The following is a 17137-nucleotide window of genomic DNA, read 5'->3' as shown; positions in this document are numbered from 1 at the left end:
GCTCTGCCCACCACAGTGTCCCAGGATTTGCAGGATAGGGCAATGCTTACATTAAATCATGCTGGGTTAGCTGGTAGGTGAGGGTGGGAGTTTCCCCTCCCACCACCCAGGGTTCCTGTGCCCCGGGGTCCTGGCACTCACTGCCATCTGGGCATCTGGGCCGTGGTCAGAAAGCAAGGAGCCCTCCTGCTCCTGCATGTATATCGGCATCTGTGCTGGCCAAGTCCCCGAGACGCTTAGGACACACACCTGCGAGACATGAACCCCCGAAAAGCTGAATTCACGGCACTCCCTGCCCACTTCAGGAAGCCCTGAGGAAACACCCTGCCCTGTAGCCTCTGGGGGACGTCTCTCTCCACCCTGACCCATGGGAGTGACAGAGCGAGCAGTGGACGGTCTTCTCTGTTGGTGCACTGCCTGCCACTGGCCGCCTTGCCCATGCACGTCATGCCTCCAGGAGATGGAAAAGCCAAGCGTGGGCCACCGGGAGCCCACAGCCTGGGTCTGAGTCCCAGCTCTGCCTCCTCCCTAGGGGCTGGGGGAGGGATGCTCTCCACATCTTGGTTTCCTCACCTGTAACATGGGGATAATAACACTGCCTGCCTTATGGGCATGGGGTGAGGGTGAGGTGAGATAGCACAGCATACATCAACAAAGCCAGCCTTTGGGCCTTGGGAAGTGAACTGCTGAACGTAATTGTTGGGATGAGTCGTCACTGAGCACATTGGCATCACCATGGCCGTCACCTCCCCCTTCTGATATTGGAGGGAGCAGCTGACCCTTGCGGAGGACAGTCTGGTGGGGAGGTATTCATCTTGCCCCACCTGCCACTCTGGAGCCCTGGGCTGTGTAACACAACCCCACCTTCCTGGGGTGGCAGAGTCAGGACACCGAAAGTGGGCTCTGCAGCAGGCTTCCTGGACTCCACTTCCAACCCAACTACTTACCAGCCGTGACCTTGGGCATCTCATTTCACCTCTCAAAGCCTAAGCGTTCTCATCTGCAGAATGAGGACGGTAATAGTCTCACCTCCTGAGGCTGGTGTGAGGATTACATGAGTCTATGTATAAGCCTCTTCGAGCAATGGGGATTGTTACCATAGAGACCCCCAGAAGGGGCTGTGTCCTTTATCCCAAGAGTTCTAATAATGACATCTGACACTCAGCAGCTTACAAAAAGCCTTCAGATGCATATACAATTTTACTGAAGATGCAAGGCTCAGAGAGGTTGATGGGTTGGCCCTGGGTCACACAGCCATGGCCTGGCAAGGGTGGAACCTGAAGCCCAGGTCCCTCACTCAAGTCCTTCACTCTTAGTCCACCCAGCACTCCTGTTCCAATGGAAGTCTTTAGCTGTGGCCACTGGCTTTCACTTTACTTGTCAGTACCAAACACATGAGATGGAGAAATGGACTTTTAAAATCTGCGTGCTGACTTCAAAGGAGTTATGCCCTTTTGAGGGCGTTAAGCTATTGAAGCCAGCAGGGCAGAACCCTGGCCTACAAATGCCCTAAATGACTGACAGCACCCCGCCTTCCCCGCCCTCCCTTTTTTTTCTTGCTAAAAAGATCATGGCCTGTTGGTGCTGTACTGTTGAAATATTAAAGGGATTTTTTTTCCCTCCCAAGGTTAACCAAGAAATTCCTCGGAAATTGTATTACACTCATTTCCCCCAGCAGAGGAGCTCTGCGGTAATGTCGACCGACTGTTTGTTCTCCATGTATCGTAAACTGTTAGGCCTGGACGCCTTCATGTGGTTTCAAGGGCAGCTGGAAGAAACGCTTCCCAGGGCCACATGGCGGATGCAGGCGCATGGCAGGTTTGCTCTAGGCCGGCCACTCATGTGTAAGATGCAGAGCAAGGGGGGAGTCCTGCCCAGGGGCAGCCTGGGCCCCGCTTCCTAAAGAAACACCGGAGAAGAGAGAGTGAGTCACAGCACATGAATTCGAGACAGGCGTGCCAGGGAGCGCTCCGGAGGTTTCAGGGCTGTCCTAAGAGAACAGCGTGGTGCCGAAGCTGTGATTTCCGGTGAAACCCAAATCCTCTTCAGGACCCAGCAGCGAGAAGAGTTTCCACGGAAGATTCATTCAACAGCTGCTGGGCGACCAGAGGCTCACTGCTCTTTCTCGAGCGAAACCAGTTCTTGGGCCCAATGCAGTCTCACACCAATCCCCGCCCTGGTTAAGACTCTTGGGGTGGGGTTGGGGGATGCTCAAAAATAGTCCTAGAGAGCCAAGAGCCAATTTTAACATCGTAAAAGCTGCTTGTTCTTATCCATGAATCAACTGATGGACATTTAGGTTGTTTCCATGTCTTGGCTATTGTGAATAATTCTGCAATGAATGTAGGAGTAAAATATTTAATGTTTATAAATGGACCATTACTCAGCCTAAAAAAGAAGAAGGAAGTCCTGCCATTTATGACAACATGGATGGACCTGGAGGTCGTTGTGCTAAAGTGAAATAAGCCAGACACAAAAAACGAGTACTGCGTGACCTCACTTACATGTGGGATCTAACATATGCAGACTCATAGAAGTAGAGAGTAGAGTGGTGGCTGTCAGGGATGGGGAGGGCTTGGAGAAATGGGAGATGTTGGTCCAGGGCACAAGGTTTCAGTTATGCAAGGTGAATAAGTTCTGGGGATCTCCTGTACAACATGGGGACAGTAGTTAACGGTACTGTATTACTTACTTAAAATTTGCTAAGTGGGTAGATCTTAAGTGTTCTTGGAAGGAAGGAAGAAAGGACGGAAAAAAGGGATGGGTGGGGAATGTTAATTTTGTGAGGTGACAGAATGTTAATTAGCTTGATTAGGTAATCATTTCACAACGTATACATATATCAAAACATCAAGTTGTACACTCTTTGTCAATTATACCTCACTAAAGCCGAAAAGAAGAGGGGGGAAAACCTGATTTTCCTTAGCCAAACAGGCCAGCGATGAAAAAGCACACGCTGTCTGCAAGGTGGAATCCTTTGCTGCAACTAAATGGCCATTTATTTATTTACTCCACAAGCCCCATCCTTGGCTCCTGATCAGAGGCTTGTCTCATTAGACATTATAAATGGCTTTGGTGGGACTTCCCTGGTGGTGCAGTGGTTGAGAATCCACCTGCCAATGCAGGGGACACGGGTTCGAGCCCTGGTCGGGAAAGATCCCACATGCTGCGGAGCAACTAAGCCCATATGCCACAACTACTGAGCCTGCCATCTAGAGCCCGCGAGCCACAAATACTGAGCCCACGAGCCACAACTACTGAGCCCGCGTGCCACAACTACTGAAGCCCACGCGCCTAGAGCCTGTGCTCTGCAACAAGAGAAGCCCGCGTACTGCAATGAAGAGTAGCCCCCCTCTCGCTGCAACTAGAGAAAGCCTGTGCGCAGCAATGAAGACCCAACGCAGCCAAAAATAAATAATTTTTTTTTAAATGGCTTTGGCTAATTAAAATGGGGAGTCGGGAGACACAAAAAGATTAGTCATAAATACGGCTTTTGGCAGACAGGATCTTCTCGTGTTCTGGGGCTCAGGGGGGTTACATATAACACAGCGCCCTCGGTGGCGGGAAGCCTGGGAACCGCCGTGAGAGAGTAACCAGACTGGACCTGGGGACCAGCAGTCTCTGCCCCCAGGAGGCCAGGTCTTCCTGGGGCGAGTCTGCAGGAAGGAATAGCTCGGGCGCCCCGGGACGGGAGGTGCAGCCGCCTGTCGGCCTGCCGGCCTGCTGGCAGGTGTGGGAGGGAGGGCTGCGGTTTCCTTTGTGGCCTCCGTGGGACACCAAGCCTCTGTGGCTCCTGGCCCCCTCCCCTCTCCCTGCACTGAGGACACAGCTTCCTCCTTTAGCCGCATGATTTGCATTTGGGAGAGAGAGGGGAACCACAGGGAAAGTGTGGTGAAACAGCCTCCGCTCACATTTTTTGGGCCTCCTGTTCTTCCCTCCCAGTGCAGGCCTGAGGGCGGCAGCCTGGGATTTGAGCACCCAGCCCCAGAGCAAGTCCTTGAGGGTCCCATCTGCAGCGATGGTTCCAGGGGGTCCCCGGGGCCCGGTCTGGTGGTTTGCGCCTGGCACTGGCTCTTTTCAATGCTGCCCTTGTCTATTTCTTCTGGATTCTGCATCTTAATACTACAAGTCCCATGCTGGATTTTTGCTTTTTTCCAGGCAACCGGTAACCAAAAACACTTTCAGGCAGTACCGAGTACTAGGAAAAGGGGGCTTTGGGGAGGTAAGTGAACATCCACGTATTCATGAAAAGTTTCTGGACTCTTGTCAACTTTTCTGTCCCTTCTGGCTTGGCCTGAAGTGTTCTAAGCATGGCTTCCGAGCGAATGGCTTGGTCATGCGCCCCCGATGGAGAAGGAGGGTGAGGCCGGGGCCTTGGGAAGGTCTGCTGTGTCTGAGGTGGGGAAGGAGGGTGTCTGTGGCAGGGCAGGTGAGCTGGAGGTGCTCTTGGAGCCAGGCTCGGGCAGGAGTCAAGTGTGGAGAGGAGAAGCGGGCACTCTTGACTGTGTTTGGAGGGAGAAGCGAGGCCGTGAGCGGCTTAAGCATCCTGGCCACACCATGCTGTTGGTGTGCGCTGTTGTACTTAATCTGATCTTCCCAAGCCTTGTTAGTCCCATTTTAGAGATGAGGAAAGCTGAAGTTCACAATGGTTAGGTGACCCAGGCAAGGTCACACAGCTGAACAGGGGCAGAACTAAGACCAGACCCAAATGCCCTGGTTTCCATTCCTCTGAATTATACAGTCAGGGTTCGCAGGGGTCTCCCATCACTCCCCCCGAAACAAGCCTCTCCTACCAGCAGCTGGTGCTTGAAAGTCCCCAGTTATCAATGGCTGCATCTGGCTGGAAGCTTGGGACAGGGGAACTCTAGCTGCCCCTGAGAGAGGAACCGGCCTCGGCCCGCCATCTAAACATTGGTGTAAATGGCCGATTCTGCACCTCCAAGGGCTAGGATTTGCCTAAGGTGCCACCAAAGCCAGATCTCAAGGGCAGGGCCCTGGGAGCAGTGGGTCCACGGCCAGGCATCATCCAAGCCCCGGAGACACAGCATCCTGGCCTTGAGGGAGCTTCACACTGGCCTTGTTCCACGTGCCGTGTGCCCTTGGCTTCTTTCTTGCCCCTCAGGTCTGTGCCTGCCAGGTTCGGGCCACGGGTAAAATGTATGCCTGCAAGCGCTTGGAGAAGAAGAGGATCAAAAAGAGGAAAGGGGAGTCCATGGCACTGAATGAGAAGCAGATCCTAGAGAAGGTCAACAGTCAGTTTGTGGTGAGTGTCAGGGCCCTAGGGACAGGCCCCCTCCTGGTGACTGGGACTTCTGTCCCTTAAGTGTGACAGGTCCTCATCCCCCAGGGCATGGGATGCAGTGAGGGGAGTGGGCTTCAGAAAGGAGCCCGACACTCCCTCCATCACGAGGCACCTGGGGGTCAGTTGGGGCTGACATTGGTCAGCGAGCTAGCCTGGCTCCCCTCTGGGCGTGAGACCAGGCTTCTCTGGACGCCTCCATGGACAAAAGAGGCCCATGCGGGGCCCAGCCAAGGAGTTTTGTTTCCGCAGACCCCTGTAGGCTGGTTTCATCACAGGAGACCGAAGTGTCAGGATCCTAGAGAGGCCCATCTGGTTTATATTCGTGTGTTACTCCATCCAGGCTAGACTTTGCTGCGGTAACAAATCAACCCCAACTTGAAGTAGCTGAAAATGGCAAAGGCTGTCCTGTTTCTCACCCAAAATCCCATCAGATCAGGCCACCTTCCTTCATCTTGCAGCCACGCACGCCTCCCTCCCCGGGAGTGTGGAGAGTGAATGCTGGGGGCTCTGCACTGCCTCGGCTGCAGTGACACCCCTCACTTCCACCCACAGTCCTCGGCCAGAACCAGTCATGGCCAGGGACCAGCCAACCGCAGGGGAGGCTGGGAAATGTGGAGGAGGACGTGGGTATTTGGCCAGCTCTCAGTGTCACTGCCACTTGTTATTATAAAAAATAATATGTGCTCCAGTAAAAAGTCAAACAGCACAGATGGACGCAAAGTAAACATAAAAGCCTCCCTCTTTGAGTAACCATTCCAGATGTGTTTGATTCATGTACAGATTTTATTACTTTTAGCCAACGGGATCTTACTACAAATCTTAGGCAGCAATGTTTTCCCCTTAAATTGTAGAGCTTTTTCTACAACCAGACCAACAGCTGCACCTCTTTTCTAAAGCTGTGCGCCATTCCCCAGATGCACAGGGAAGAGCTAGGCCACGACCTGTGCAGCCATTCACAACAACGATAGAAGTTGTTTCTGGTTTTGGAGCCTCCACAACAAATAAGGCCACCGTGTCCATCCTTCAGCATCCCTTTGGCATATTTCTGTGAGGGTGTGCGTGGGATGGATTCCTGGTGGAGGAATTGCTGTGTCAGAGGGTGTGTGCACGTCCCCCAGTTTCACTCCCACCAGCTGTGCGTGAGGGCGGGCCACGCCATCCACGTGGTGCCGCTGTCATTCCCCAGAGTGGGCTGGGCTTTACAAGGTGATACCCAAAGGGGGCAGAAGTTTTAACCACCTGATGTACACACATGCTTTTGTGACATAAAAACGCAGACACCGTCCTGTCGGGACCCCTGAGGTGCTGGCCTGCCCCTTCTGGCTTTGCCTCCTCACCTAGAGCCACCGAATCTGATAGAAGGGCAGCGGCAGGGGCACCAGGAGGCTGTCAGGGCGCAGGGGGTAGCGTGAAGCTGCTGCAGCTCCCGCACCGTAGCCCTCCCGCCCAGCTTCAGGGCACGGGAGGAGGAGCGGACGTGGTCAGGGGGTCCCCGGAACCCCACCACAGGGCTGTCTTGTGCTCCCAGGTCAACCTGGCCTACGCCTACGAGACCAAGGATGCGCTGTGCTTGGTCCTGACCATCATGAACGGCGGGGACCTGAAGTTCCACATCTACAACATGGGGAACCCCGGCTTCGAGGAGGAACGTGCCCTGTTCTATGCGGCAGAGATCCTGTGCGGCCTGGAAGACCTCCACCGTGAGGACATCGTCTACAGGTGAGCGGCTGCCCTCCCAGCGCCCCCCAACCCCGGTCCCCCCGTCTGAGTCTGAGCAGGTGAGGCTGACCCTTCCATGCCCTGGACTGGACGCTCATCCCCACCCTGGGAGTCGAGGCCCAGGCACTGCCCTTGAGTCAGACAGGCTCCCACCCAGGAACCGAGGAAGGGAGGGAGGCCAAGTGTTCCCTCAGAGGTGATGAGGTCGGGCCACTGTTCCCTTCCCAGCCAGCGCCTGCGAAGCTCAGTGGAGCCTGCTGGCCTGATCCGGAGCAAACCCCAGGAAGACTTTAGTAGGATCACCACCGCAGCAGGCATCAGAATGGACCCCGTTCCCTGCCGCACCGTCCAGCGTTTTAAGACCAGGTGTCCAGATTCTGTGAGCAGTGGCCTTCAGACTCTTCTCACAGGCCTCCTCACAGAATTGTGAAAATCTGTGTGCCCTCATACATTTTAAGTAGACCTCTGAAATTGTCCATCATATGTTAAAAGAGTGGCTAAGATTGATATTTTGAAATAGAACTAAAGTGACATCACATTTCTAAAGGTATCCAGTGGAATCTAATTGCTGTAGCAAATTGATTTCCACCATCATGCAGCTAAAAAAATGCATGAAAACTCCTTAATGGTGAGGAGTTTTCTATCATTTTCTTCTCTACTCCCCTCCACCCCGATAGAATAGTTACTATAATGTAATATTTTTTTGCATAAAAGTTATCGATTAGCATTCCACTCTGAAATATGTGGATGTATATAAGATTTTTTTAAAATTTCCTTTGACCATAAGGCTCTAAGTGTTAAAATAATTTCTTCCGTTGAGTTGACCGTATAATTATGATTACTAGATCCCACCTCTAATTGGGACTCTGGAGCCAGTCACCATAGTCACATTTAGGAGTGGGGAGGAACCTGCTCTTCTTCTGTCAACCGAAGCCACCAGCACGTGGGGGACCCCCCCCCCAGCCGCTGGGGACACACACCCCAGTTTGAAGACCTTTGCCATGGGGCTTTTGTCAGAGATTATCTTGGGAGCCTGAGAAGGTTTTGAAAGCAAGAGGAATGGTCTTGATGACATGCCCTTCCCCCCACACCATCTCCCAATTTATGCTTTTGTTTTGTTTTCATTCAAGTGAGAAGAGAGTCCAAAAATTTTCCCTGAGGGTTGAAAAAAGAATCCTCCACTTGATTGCTTTTCTCTTAAAAAAAGAAAAAAGGCATCCCTCCAAATTCTAGCCCTTCTTCTATGGAGGAAGAGAGCCATGGTGCCTCCCCGGCCCTGACCACTTGCCAGAGCCTCTCTGGGGGTGTGGGTTTGTGCCCACTAGCCAGCTGTCTTTCCAACCCGGTGGTCGGTGGTGACTGATTAATTGCAGTGATGACTCCTGCCCCTATTTGGAATGGTTAACACACCAAAAGCATGCAAGTTAACAACAGCAACAAAAGTATGTTGTAATAAGTAACTACATGCAAACACCAGTTATCACTTTGTGAGGCTACACCACTGGATTTGGGCACAGGAACTGCTCCTCATGAAGAGAGCTGCCCTCCGTTTGATGAACAAAGCCAGTTGGTGAGAACCGAATCCTCAATCTAGAAGCCATGTATCATCTGCCCGATGGCTTAACTGAGTTGCACACACTATCCTGTTATTCTTTAACTCGTGGAGAAAACCTTTTATTAATAAAACCAGGGCTTCCCTGGTGGCGCAGTGGTTAAGAATCCGCCTGCCAATGCAGGGGACACGGGTTCGAGCCCTGGTCCGGGAAGATCCCACATGCCGCAGAGCAACTAAGCCCGTGCGCCACAACTACTGAGCCTGCGCTCTAGAGCCCGCGAGCCGCAACTACTGAGCCCACGTGCCACAACTACTGAAGCCTGTGCACCTAGAGCCCATGCTCCACAACAAGAGAAGCCACTGCAATGAGTAGCCCACGCACCGCAACGAAGAGCGGCCCCCGCTCACCACAACTAGAGAAAGCCTGCGAGCAGCAGCGAAGACCCAACTCAGCCAAAAATTAATTAATTAATACATTAACTAATAAAATAAAACCAGACACTTCTGCTGCCTCCCCCCCAGTGGGAGTGGAGAGGTTCCCTTTCTCATGAGCATGATCATTTCATCAAAGAGAAGAGAGACGTCAGGGACAGAAGGAGGTGGCTGCATGTACAGCCGTGCCTTCTGGCTGGGCTTTCTCCCAGGCTGTGGCTCAGCTGGAGTTGGGAGATGTGCCGGGCTCCTGGGGGCCCCCTCCCAAAGGGGGTCTTTGTCCTGGAGGTTACCGTTCTCTCCCTTACAATTCTCTGCCCCAATTCTGCGGCTGGTTCTTTGTCCTCAATAACTTCTCTTCTTTCATCCCCAGACCCTGCTTTGCCTTCAAGGCATCCTGAGACCTCAGGGTCTTCTCAGCCCTGGAGGAGTCGGTCACCACTCCAGCCAGAAGTATTCCTAGCCCTGGGGCCATCAGTGTGTGGACAGGTGCCAGGACTAGCCTTTGCCTAACTTCCTTTTCAGTCACTCTCCAGGGTCAGGAAGGCACCTATGGCAAAAAGCAGCATTTGTTTTAAATTACTGGAGGGAGAGAAGTTAGCACAAGATTGTCTTGACCCAGAGAGAGACCAGACCTCCCAAGCCCAGAGTCAGGAAGGAAACACTCAGGCCGGGTTGGCCCAAGGGGTTCCACCCAGATGCTGGTGTGCCCTTGCCTCCCAGAACAGCCACACTCACATGCTGGTGATCTTTCCCTTTCAGAGACTTGAAACCTGAAAATATCCTGTTAGACGATTACGGTAAGTCAGGCATCGGCCCGGGGATCCCTCTCCTGCTCTGCAGCTGAGGTGAGCGTCGCAACCCAAAGGGAGCAGGGGGCCCCCCAGCAGAGACTCAGAGACACTGACCCGGGGTCCACGGGAGGGCAGAGGGCATGGACAAAGCTCCTACCCGGCAAAGAAGCAGTGTGGCTCAGCCGAGAGGGAGGACAGGGAGAGAGAGAGAGCATGCACGCGAGAAAGCGAGCAGTGAATGAGGAGTCGAGAATTCCAGAGACTCTGGGCCAGTACTTAACTCTCACACAACTTCCCTGCACCTCATCTTCCTTGTTTGTGAAATAGAAACAGTGGGTCCTGCCCTGCCTGCTTCAGATGGTGGAGGGTGGTGGTGAGGTTCTGACAAGATAGCTTGAGGAGAAGTTGTTTTGTCAACTATAGCCAGCTATAAATGTGTTAGGCGTTATTACTTGTCTATCACCAGTTATTTTCCTGTGTGTTTGTGTGTTTGTGCACACACGCACGGATAACAGGAGCCACCACAGTAGCCCCTCATGACTGTTTAGCCTCTCATGCCTGGGAAGGGGTTGTCACATCTTCTATCTAACTAGATCTTCTCATCTCTACAGAGGGGACAGGGCCGGCACCCCTGTGCCCATTTTACAGATGATAAGATTGAGACTCAGAGGAGCCAACCTGCCAAGGTCACTCACCCAGCAATATCAGTGGGGAGTTGAGACCAGAAACCAGGTCTCCCTGCCAGCATGCCCCAGACATCAGGCAGCCCCAGGCTGACAGGAGAGAGAGAGGGAGGGAGGGAGGGAGGTCGTTCGTGACCAAGAGAAGAGGTTTGATTGTGATACTGTCGTGTGGCGGAGCAGGCAGAGGGCTCAGGGCCCACTGCCCCTCTCTGGATGCGCCCAGTGCCCAGAGGGGTTCTTGTTCCCTGCTGGTCCCAGGACTGTGCCCACCACTGATTTGTCGCCCAATGGCTGGAGTCTGTGTGCTCTCACCCCCGCCTCCGCCGTTCCTGCCTTTGTCAGGGGCCACTGGGCCAGGGGAATCCACTCAGCTGCAGCCTAGCAGGGTCTCTGGCGTTGGGCCTTGCTGAGGTCCAGGCTGGGAAGGAGGGCGGTGTTCCTCTCTGCAGGGTCAGATGAGGCCACGACCCTGCCAGTGGGCTGCTTGGAGAGACAGCACTGAGGCGAGCTCTCAGCACCACGTCGTCTCTGCCTTTGGGGGTCAGTCCTGGTCCAGGAGCTCCAATGCCTCCTCCCAGTCTCTGCTAAGCCTGGGTGGCAGTGTCTCCAAAGGGAGAAAACAACCCCCAAAGACCAACAAGGCAGAATAGGGAGTTGCTTCCCAAATTGCTTTATGATTTTTCCCCTTAAGCAAATTGTTGCAAAATGTCAGGAGAATCTTACATTTTCCCATGAAGCAATCCCAGAATCAGGCCAAGGCATTTTCAACTTTGTGACATCAGCCTTCCAAGAAGCCCATTAAGGCATTTTATGAGGCAGGTCTGCCATCGTCCATCCAAATCCAGGCGTCCTTTTCATCGTTAAGTTTTTCTCCTAAAAAGTAATACTTTACCCCTGTCCTCTGACACCTGGACTCTCCCAAGGGTCTGCAGTCACCCTGCCGTGGCAGGTTGGGTACCACTCTTTCTAGGACAGATGAAATGCCAGGGGCCCATGGCAAGTCTGGGGCCCTGCCCAGGGTAGACCAGATGTCCACATGACCATCCCAGGGACCTATTGACTCTGTTGTCCTCCCTCAGGCCACATTAGGATCTCGGACCTGGGCCTGGCCGTGAAGATCCCGGAGGGAGACCTGATCCGCGGCCGGGTGGGCACTGTCGGCTACATGGGTAAGTGTAGGCGTGGCCTCTCACCAAGCCCCACCCTCAGAGCCACTGGCCTCTTTGTGCAACTAGAAGAAGTAGTCATGCTGGGAGGTGGGAGGTCTTAGCCAGGGTTGGGGGAGCCTTGGGGCCCCAGGGTGCAACTTGACTTCACTGAGCTCTGCAGCTCCCACCCCTAACCCCAGCTATATCTCAAGGGCAAGCCCCTCCCAAGGTCAGTGGCAGAGCTGACAAACAGCGCTGCCTGGGGGTGGGTGGAGTAGGGGTCTGCTGAGTTGGCAGACAGCCTTTCAGGGTGACCTCGAGAGGGGGGGAGATCATTAGGAAGGGCCCAGAAAGGAGCGGAGCACACCACCTACTGTGTCACAAACTACCATTCTAAGGAGAGACCAGCCTCGGGCTCCCTGCGCTGCATCCCCTGAGCCTTCTCTGAGACCATCATCCCGGGAGCTACGGGGAAGAGCCCCAGAGTTACACTGACCCCTGGAATGCTCCTTCCAATAAGGGATATTCCCTGGGCTTCCTTCTGCACACCTCACACTCATAAGCCCACTCACACCAGGAGGCAGAGGACTCCTGAAAGCTCTGGGGGGGTGGGGACCTTGTTTTCCTCTACCGGGCTTGTGCCAGCAACACATGCTTAGGGTTCTAGACTTGGTCTCTGGTGCTCGAGGGTCCTTTTCAGGTTGCACGACATTGGAGGACCTCTGGGGTGTGTGTCTGTGTGTATGTTGGGGGTATGTATACCCATGTGAATGCTGAGGGATGGATGGACTGATGATAGGTAGATAGATAAATAGATAGATGACAGATGGATGGATGATGGATGGATGGATTAATAAATGGGTGGATAGATGGATGGATGGGTGGATAGATAAATGGGTGGATGCATGATAGATGGGTGATGGATAGATAGATCCATCTGTGCACCTTTGTGTGTGTCTGCCTGTGCATCTGCGCCTTCTCCTCTTGCACAGAGTGTCGGCACAGCACATCGTGTTGTGTGAATACCAGCACATGTGTGGATGCATTTGCCTCCCTGGATGTATGTGGCCTGCCTGATGACCTGAAACTATCTTTTTTGCATTTCTCTGGTGAATCTATAATTCATTTTATCAAAATGTTAGAGAAGCTATTTGAACTCCAGCTAAATTTAAAATCATTTTACTTTGGGTGGACACACCATTCATTGAAACGAATACGTGTGCAGCACCTACTGTGTGTCAGGCGTCGTACCTGTTACCGGGCACAGCAGGGAATAAGGTGGCTCACAGTCTAGTGGGGGAGACATCAAGGGAACAGGTTGTTTCCATCCACTGTGGTCAGGCTTCTGAAGCCACAGTCAGAGTCCTGGGAGCACAGCAAAGAGCAACCAGGGCAGGCTCCCAGGAAGAGGTGGTATTTACAGCAGTTGGTGGGCCAGAGTCGGCAGAGGGAAGAGGTCTCAGCCATCAGGCTCCAGGCCTTCTGTGAGCAGCACCATCACTCCTGGCTGCAGGACGCCCTGAGGCCCCGTTGACGTCACAGTCCTGGCCCCGTCTGCCCGGGCTCTGACCTGCCACCAGCTGTCTCTCACCTCTCCTCGCTTCCCTGCTCTGCCCCCAGCTCCAGAGGTCCTGAACAACCAGAGGTACGGCCTGAGCCCCGACTACTGGGGTCTGGGCTGCCTCATCTACGAGATGATCGAGGGCCAGTCGCCCTTCCGCGGCCGCAAGGAGAAGGTGAAGAGGGAGGAGGTGGACCGCCGGGTCCTGGAGACCGAGGAGGTATATTCGCACAAGTTCTCCGAGGAGGCCAAGTCCATCTGCAAAATGGTGAGCTCCCGGTGAGCCAGACGCTGCCCCGGGGCTGGTGTCCAGTGCTGGCTCCCCTCCCGGCCCTTAGCCGAGAACAGCAAACGGGCTGAAGGGGACAGGGTCGGGGCACGCTAGGGTGCGGGCGATGAGGCCACCAGGCCGGAGGAGCAGGCTGTGGATGGGGGTGGGCAGTGAAGGCTTCCAGGAGGGAACCTGGGGTGGGGCAGGGCGGCTCTGTGATGAGGGAAGGGGGCTGCGGTGAGCAACGGGAGACACCCTCCCGTCCAGCTCTGTGGGGGGAGCCAGCGTGGGGGAGAAAGGGGATGATCCTGGCTCGTCCCCAAGACACAGAGGGATCCAGGCAGCCCCTACCCTTGACCTTGGGCCTCCTGCTCTCTCCAGCTCTGGACCCCTGGGTGCTGGCTTGAGGCCAGGGGCTGCAGGTGGTGGGTGGTGATAGTTTCAGTCTTCGAACATCTTATACTCGAGTTTTCCACCCACTATATGGAATGTTGGTCACACTTGCTGGGGGCCTGCGTGACGGTATCCATGGATAGTGAATTTGACCCGGCCACAGGTAGGGTGCACTCGGGGAATGACCTTTAGACAGGCTGGGTGGGCGGGGCCAGACTGGGGGGCTGGAAGCCAGATAGAGGAAGGAGTGACAGGAGCCATCAAAAGTGGAGCTGGGGGACTTCCCTGGCGGTCCAGTGGTTAAGACTTTGCCTTCCGATGCAGGGGGTGCGGGTTCGATCCCTGGTCGGGGAGCTAGGATCCCACGTGCCTCGCGGCCAGAAAACCAAAACATGAAACAGAAACAATGTTGTAACAAATTCAATGAAGACTTCAAAAATGGTCCACATCAAAAAAAAAATCTTAAAAAAAAAAAGTGGAGCTGGAGAGAGTCCGCCCCTGGACCGCGGCCCTTCCTCTCGGCCCAGGTGGGCCCGCTTCCTTTCCTGCTTGGCTCTTAGGCTCCCAAGGCCCACCTGTGCCCCCCCAGGGCTCTCCTCCCTCTGGTGCTAGCCCAGCTGTGCTAGCACCTCCACCGCAGGCAGCTGCCCTCTTACTCCAGCCCCTCGGGGACAGGAGGGGCCTGAGCGCTTGGCTCTGGGCACTGGGGATCCACAGATCCCCTTCCTCTCCCTGGAGCACGCTGCACCTGGAGCAGCGGACAGGCCGGCTGGCCCTCAGGATCTGAATCATGAGCGTAAACCAGGCTAGCGTGCAGAGAAGGGCAGGCCCGGAGAGCTGATGAAAAGCAGCAGAGTTTCTGCCTCTAGAAAACCTGAGGCTGCACTGCTAGGGGCCCAGAAACCATCTGGCATAGTTCCCACCCCCAGAAGGCCACCCTCCTGGAGCCGTCCGCCTGCTGCCTGACCGCTTCCTCTTACCAGCCTCGGTCTGACGTCACAGAGACATGGGAAGAAGGATTTGGGCTAGAGCTGCCATCTGACCACTTCCAAAGGAAGAGGAACCGTAGATCTGCCATTGGCACGTGTGAGAGACAGTGAGGGAGGTGTGGTGTGTACACAGGCAAACACACGCCCGGACCACATGCCTGGGCCAGCCGGCAACCGGGGGACCTCCAAGAAAACAGGTAGTCACGGCAGCCAGAGCTGGGGTCGGGGAACAAGAGGAGCAAGGCAGCAAAAGGCAGGTACATGGAAATGTGGGGTCCTAGGGATGTTTGAAAACTGGGGGCTGGGGGGCTGCCAAGAATACTTGGTTATGTCACAGTCAGGTATCTGTCCAGAGGGACCTAACTGGACAAGGGAAGAAGGAGGTCAGAGCATCACCAAATGTCCCAGGTCAGGGAATTCAGAGAAGCAGGTCTTGGGAAACGCCCAGCAGCAACATGGGATGTGCTGAGAGGACAGAGAGGCACAGAGCGCCCCCTCCCTGCCCACAGTCATCGGCTTTGGCGCCCAGCTTTGGGGCCCCAGGACCGGGGGCACTGCTGTTCCTCTGCTGTCCCCTGGTGGCCACTGAAGGAAAGGTGGCATCTGAGCCTGGGGCTCCAGGCAGACCTGGGTCCGTAGGTGTCAAACCAAGATCCCCTGTCTTTCTCAGCTAGAAGAACCTTTGGAGGTCTCTGGCCTTCCTCTGCCTCCTTACCCTGGGGTCTTGGAATTCTGGTCTTGGGCTTCTTCTGTGCCCTTAACCACAGCCCATCTGGTCTGGCAGCCAGGCTGTCACCACCGAGGGACACCAGCTCAGGACACAGCAGGGCCTGACTGTAAGGAGACCATGGAGGCCCAGGGCAGCTCCAGCGCCACCTGCCGAGGAAGGTCTCTCTACAAACAGCAAGGAAGCTGGTCCCTGGCCCCCAGATTCTATCCCTCATTCCATCTTGGCAGCCACAAGACCCTCTCCACTGCCCCTGGTGTCCAGAAATGCATGCATCTCATTGCCTTGTCCCCTGGGTCCAGTCGTCCCTAGGCCCAGACCTCAGCCCCCACCTTTCTCAGGCCCCTGCTGAGTCCCAGCACTGGTTCTTCCCCACTGGCCCTGTAGCCCTCTCAGTCTCACCGGTCCTTCCAGCCCATCTCTAGTCTTCCTCCTCCAGGAAGCCCTCTCTGCCTGCCCCATCCACCTCAGCTCACACCGTCTCTCCCTCTCACTTCTCCTGGTTTATACTGATACTACATGTGTAAATTCTTTACCTGATGCCCAGGTTGCAGACAGGCAGCATGTAGGTGGGTGTTTATTTCAGCCTGCACAGTGTCTTAGAGAGAGGTGAATGGTGGGTTAATTGCCAAGATTTTTAAATGGGGCAAATTCACATAAAAACCTGGATTTTCTGACTTCTCGAAAAAAAGCAGAAGCCCTGGACACTGGCCAGCATCCCTGCCTGGCAGGAGCTGACGGGCAGCCTGGCACGGCCCGCCCCGCCCACCCCTCACCTTATTGCTCTCATTTGTGCCATCTGTCTGGCCAGCCCCTGCAGGCTTTGGGCTCTGCAGCCTCTTGGGATTACGCAGAGCAGAGCAAAGCCCCAGGAGAAGAGCAGCTGGGGCTCCGAGCCGCCAGCCCACTGGGCAAAACACTCTTGGGTGGTTGGTGGACCAGAGGGTGACATTGTGAGTGGCTACCTCATGGCTTAGTCCCTTCAAGGCTGTGACCTGGTGCTTGCCCCACTGCCACCTTTCATTCCTTAGTTTTTGGGGGGGGCAGTCCCAGCAAGCCTCCCCTCCAGACTCTGGGCCCCAGGAGGCCCCCTGCCCGCTGGCTCTCAGGGCAGCCGTAAATGTGTGTTAAATGAGCACATGCAGAGGGCGCCAGGGTGTTGGTAAAGGAAAGGGCTGGACTCCCTCCAAGGTGCAGACCACCCACTTTGATTTTAGTCTCAAAGCGGACACTTAGTAGATTCCAGCTGTGTACATGGTGCAGTGCTCAATGGGGCGGGGACCAGAGAGAAGCACAGCCAGGGACACTGGGACTGCGGGGAGGGACTGATGCCCTGAGGTCACGTGGCGGCCCTGCCCCATCTTCAGCCGAGGCCTGCCCCTCCCCTTCCCCCCTTCTTCTCTTTCATTCACACCTTCCTCCCATCCAGCTGTCTCTGCTCCTGCAGCCCCTTCCTCTCCTGATCAGGACACTCCTCTACCCCAACCATCCTTGTCTCCCCGCTACATCTGTATTAAAATCCTACCTCTGGACCTGGCCTTCAGGACCCTCCATCACTCTCCC

At 54.8% G+C, this 17137-nt stretch overlaps 1 protein-coding gene across 6 annotated transcripts in view; it reads left to right on the top strand.

Annotated features, from left to right (window-relative positions):
• GRK5 (G protein-coupled receptor kinase 5) overlaps positions 1–17137 on the top strand; it is a 220290-nt gene that overhangs the window by 193709 nt on the left and 9444 nt on the right. For all 6 annotated transcript variants that reach the window (XM_082424767.1, XM_082424768.1, XM_082424765.1 and 3 more), the window contains 6 exons: positions 4159–4222; positions 5123–5263; positions 6831–7021; positions 9771–9808; positions 11565–11654; positions 13254–13462. In XM_082424767.1, coding sequence (XP_082280893.1) covers positions 4159–4222; positions 5123–5263; positions 6831–7021; positions 9771–9808; positions 11565–11654; positions 13254–13462 — 733 coding nt within the window. The remainder of the gene's footprint in view (positions 1–4158; positions 4223–5122; positions 5264–6830; positions 7022–9770; positions 9809–11564; positions 11655–13253; positions 13463–17137) is intronic.

Source organism: Balaenoptera physalus (assembly GCF_965194825.1).
Source record: "Balaenoptera physalus genome assembly, chromosome: 14".
In the NCBI taxonomy this organism is placed as follows: Eukaryota; Metazoa; Chordata; class Mammalia; order Artiodactyla; family Balaenopteridae; genus Balaenoptera; species Balaenoptera physalus.
Note: the sequence above shows the minus strand (reverse complement) of the source record. Positions and strands in the feature narration are given on the sequence as shown.